The 4484-nt window shown below is 32.2% G+C and overlaps 2 protein-coding genes across 4 annotated transcripts; one reads left to right on the top strand and one right to left on the bottom strand.

The window, feature by feature from the left end:
* Window positions 1–1075: 1075 nt before the first annotated feature.
* LOC126738700 (39S ribosomal protein L21, mitochondrial) lies at window positions 1076–2068 on the bottom strand. Its single transcript, XM_050444142.1, has 4 exons — window positions 1725–2068; window positions 1491–1654; window positions 1282–1438; window positions 1076–1228 (listed from the first exon to the last, which is right to left on the bottom strand). The coding sequence occupies exons 1-4, from the start codon at window positions 1906–1908 to the stop codon at window positions 1125–1127; spliced, it is 609 nt and encodes a 202-aa protein (XP_050300099.1). The 5' UTR covers window positions 1909–2068; the 3' UTR covers window positions 1076–1124.
* A 161-nt stretch (window positions 2069–2229) lies between these two features.
* Window positions 2230–3831, top strand: LOC126738699 (uncharacterized). 3 transcript variants are annotated; one of them, XM_050444141.1, is made up of 3 exons: window positions 2230–2418; window positions 2529–2748; window positions 2908–3831. In XM_050444141.1, exons 1-3 carry the CDS (start codon window positions 2416–2418, stop codon window positions 3666–3668), a joined length of 984 nt encoding a protein of 327 aa, XP_050300098.1. In that variant the 5' UTR covers window positions 2230–2415; the 3' UTR covers window positions 3669–3831. The 3 variants fall into 3 exon arrangements, with proteins under 3 accessions (XP_050300098.1, XP_050300097.1, XP_050300096.1); XM_050444140.1 differs by having other exon boundaries at window positions 2230–2534; window positions 2589–2748; XM_050444139.1 differs by having other exon boundaries at window positions 2230–2748.
* Window positions 3832–4484: the final 653 nt, after the last annotated feature.

The raw sequence follows: 4484 nt of genomic DNA, 5'->3' as shown, positions 1-4484 counted from the left end.
ATTAATTAGGTGACGCCCTCTAAGGTGAATTTTTATGAACTAATTTGACAGTTTTGAGAAACATGGTGGCCATGAAAACGTAGCAACCGTAATGGCGGCTGTTGTTACGTTGAAAACGTCAAATGTTTTTTTATTCACGTCTGCCGAGCGACGTCTCTTTTTAAGAAATTTGATTTGCGGATGTAAGTTAGTTTTAATTTTTAGTGAAATTTGAATATCTTTAGTTGGTAATGAAACATTTGGAAAAATAATAACACAAAATTTGTTATGAAGAAAATTCTTAAGCTTAAATTTTAAATTAAACAAACTTATTAATCATTTACAAGAAAAGATTTAAAGATTCCTACCCCAAAAAAATTGTATGCACTAGTACCAAGGATATACATAACATTCACAGTGTTTATCTTAATATAATAATATAATTAATATTTTATGTTTATTTTAATATAAATTCTTCACAATTTCTTTCTTAAATACACAGATGGCGTTAATTGACAATAGCAGATTTCTATACCAAAATTGTATAGGAGCTTCTTACTTACGTACAGAGATGGCGTTAATTGACATATTAGTAGATTTCTATAGAAAATGTGTAAAAGAGCTTCTCTATTAAAAACACAGATGGTACTGGCTAACATACTAGCAGATTTCTATAGGAAATTTGTAAGAGAACTTCTTCCTTTTATACAGAGATGGCGTTAATTAAGACACTAGTAGTTTTCTATAGGAAATATCTGTAAGAGCATCTCTCTTAAATACACAGATGGCGCTAACAGAATTCTAGAGAAAATGCGTATAGGGAGCTTGAATGCTAAACAGTCTCGAACTCTGTACATAGCGCCTATTGGAACAATTTGATATGTTACATTATATGTTCACTCCAATTTAAGATTAATTAATAAATAAGTCCCCAAGTTTAAAATTGAGCACTTAGAGTCAATTTTTGTAGAAAAAGTTTGAAACAAGTTTAACCATCAGAATTACTTACCTTTTATTAAACTATAACTATATAATAGGCAATTGGCTAGCTATTAAAGTTTCCTTTTCCAAATTCCCTCAGTTATAATTTGGAAAATTGTTTAAGAAATATTTAATATCTTTATTAACAACCATAAATCTACACTTTAAAATACCACATTTTCTAAACCTTGGACTTGAGGTGGGTTATTCAGCTCCCCTTTAACTTGAATGCTGTTTATCCTCAAATAAGTTTGTGGAATTCTATAAACTAAAAAGAAAAATGATTATATGATAAAATTACTTTAAAGATGTTTGACTCACAATTAATCCTCATATATTGTTTCCTCCTCTTCTTTCTAAAATGTGTCTTGGTGTGAGAAAGAGTTTTTTCAATTACGGTGGCCTCAATGTTAATTAAACCTTTTTGGATGATAGGTCGTCCTATAAGGGTAAAATCCCGAGCACCAGCTACCAACACCTACATTTGTTCTTGTAGTTTCTGGTTATTTTAAATATGATTGAATGTTTACCTTGTCAAGAGATATTTTATCGCCACACTCTGGAGGCCAATATCCTTCCACTATCACCACATCTCCTTCGGTTATTTTTAACTGTTTTCCTGCTAAGTGGACTATGGCAAATAGTCTGCCTTGTTTTGCTTGTTCTACTTGTTCATTTACTTTGGCTATGATTTCTGAAAGCACAACAAAGATTTTAAACTTTTGAGTTTGAATACTTATGTAAAGACTGGGAGAAACTCTTACCATTGGTAGTCTTTTGGTCCAGTTCCTCATCAACGATTTCGTATGGTGTAGGTTCAGTCGAATACCGTCTAGCCGATAAACTTATCGAGGAAACTAATCTGGGGCCGTTAACGTTGATTTTTGATACATTTTGAAGTGATAATCGGCCAAATTGTGATAAAATTCTGGGCAATAATTTTGCCATTTTTGTGTGTTTTGTTGGGAATCTTGTAGGTTAGGATAATATGACAACCGATCAACTCAGTCAACGTAATATTAGTCCGTGCTTCAAGGTGCTCAAATAAAATTTAGTGTTTAGTCAATACAGTGACGTCTTAATAAATTAAAACAATATAAAACTATCTTTTTATAGCAGAAATATTTAAATATAATTTCAAGAATAATCCATAAACTTATTATTAATTTTTAATTTAAAATGTGATCACGATGCGCGGACTAACATTTAGGAGGTACGTACCCAATCCTCTAAAATATAACCAAAAAATCCATTACGTCACTGTCAGAAAGTGACAGTTGACGTTTGTAAAAAAAGGACGCCCGCTTTGCAGTTAGTTTACTTTTGAAAATTTTCCTATTTTTCGTGTGTTTTTTAGGACTCCACTCGGCCCCATGAACTAAAATTGTAATGCGCGTGTAACCGGGCGGATAACCAAATTGTACAGGACATGGATGAGAGCAATAGTTGACTGCTATGGTAAGATAAATAAACTGGCAAGTAAAATCGCAACTGCACTGTGCACTGGCCACCAAGTGATGTCAGGGGTAACCAAATTTTCAACTGGCTCATTTTCACTTTTTTCGCAGGAGGATGTAAGTAAACTGACAAAAGAGGAGTTTTTAAAGTTCTTAAACTGTTCCCACCAGAGCACCAAGACTGAGAGGATCGTGGCCGTCGGTCCGAGAAATTCCAGAAAGATTCTACTGAAAGAATTTGGAAGATATTCGGCTTTGAGCTTGGAACTCGACGAGTATGCTTTAAACAAGCAGATTTTGAGGATACCGTTGCCCAAAGTTGATATAACAAGTAAGCAAAATTTATCTTATAAAGCATCTTTTTTCTTAATTAAAATAGTTAAATTCTCCGACCTAATTTGTGTAGGTGAATTATATTTTTATCTCCTGTCAGACAATACAATGTTGATTGATAAGTGATCAAAACGATTAGAATTTATATTCATTACAGAATTATCAGCCAGGCAAGTAGCAAACAGATTCAGAACTGAGAAAACTGAAAAGAAAAGGAAAAGAAATAATGCTGTAGTCAGCAGGTTCGGCAGAAAGTTAAAAAAGAAACAGCTAAACATTCAGAGTTTAACCAGAAATACCAGATCCAGTTCTGTTCCATTACCGAAGGTACCAAACTCCCCTGAACGCCCAACAAAATCCTTTGACCTCTTGGCACCTTCGAAACCCCTTAAAGTTACAGTACCAACAATAACTTACCGAAGAAAACCAAAAGTAGAAAAAGTGGAAGTAGAAGAGAATAAAAAAAATATGGCCGCAACTGTACAACATTCGAGCGGCCCAGTTGTGTCTCCGACACCAACAAAACCCCAGTTTATAATTAAATATGTTCCAACTGAGCCAACGTACTTTTTAAAAATGGCACCCATTAAGCACCCCGAGGATGGTAAACTGAAATATTCTTTCGATACTTTGGTGAAAGACATTAAAAATATGAAACTGCCTTCGCCGACCTGGAAGATCAAGGTGGTGGTGAAAAGTAACAAAATTGCCTCGATTATATTTACCAACAAGTGCGTTTTGGAGAGGACTGTTCATTTTAGTGCTAAAAGTGATTATTTTCAGATTGTTATAGAAAATAAGTCGGCCATCTTGCTGGGTTCGCCCAGTGAGGTTTGTAATGTAGAAGATATAGAGATACTGTTGAATATCATTCACACGATTAACGCGAATAATCCGATGATTTATTATAAGAATTAAGGGAAATTTTATTTGAGTTTAGATTGTGAAGTGATTTGTGGACTTTTATAAGTTGCTTATTTCATGTGTCTTTTCTTAATCATTTTATGATCTTTATAAGTTTTTCGGTATTTTTTCTAGATTGGTTTAATAGGATTTTATTAAAAGAATGTTTATATATTAATTACAGTTTTGTTTCCCTTAGCTGATATTTTTAGATGTCTGAAAATTCTCTCTCTTTTTCTGTTTTAATTTATTTAATTACAGAGAAAGACCATCATTACTATTTATATAAGAACTGTCTTATAATTATTTAAAGGTAAAACTATCTCCTTAGTAGCTTTAATGCTAAGTTCTATGTAAGCTATTTTACTTAAGAAATAAGATGAATGGAACTAAAAGTCTTAAAATACATTTTTCCTGTGTTTAAAAACTCATAATTTATCCCAAATTTAGATAAAAATGGGAGGCTACATACATATATTAGCAAAAAAGTGAGATCCTTTAATAAATTGTAATGATATAAAATATTTAATATGAGAGCCTTCATACCCTAAAAAGACACTAATTAAAATGAAAAAATCTCTGACTACTAATCACTGACTTCATTAAAAGAGGTAAAACTAGGAAATTCAAATTATAGCTGAGAAAGAATTTTTTCCTTAACCCTCTAATGCCTAAATTTTATTTAAAAAAAAAAAATCTAGAAGGTTACTTACACCAAATATTCTTACATATTTGTGAGTACCTGTAGGTATAGTTTTTACCTGCGCCCACCATGTTAAAATAAAATAAGGCAATACAGTTGGTTAAATATTTTATTATATCTATACTATT

The sequence above is a fragment of the Anthonomus grandis genome, chromosome 7 (assembly GCF_022605725.1).
Source record: "Anthonomus grandis grandis chromosome 7, icAntGran1.3, whole genome shotgun sequence".
Lineage (NCBI taxonomy): Eukaryota > Metazoa > Arthropoda > Insecta > Coleoptera > Curculionidae > Anthonomus > Anthonomus grandis.
The sequence above is the reverse complement of the archived record's forward strand: the minus strand, read 5'-3'. Positions and strand labels throughout refer to the sequence as shown.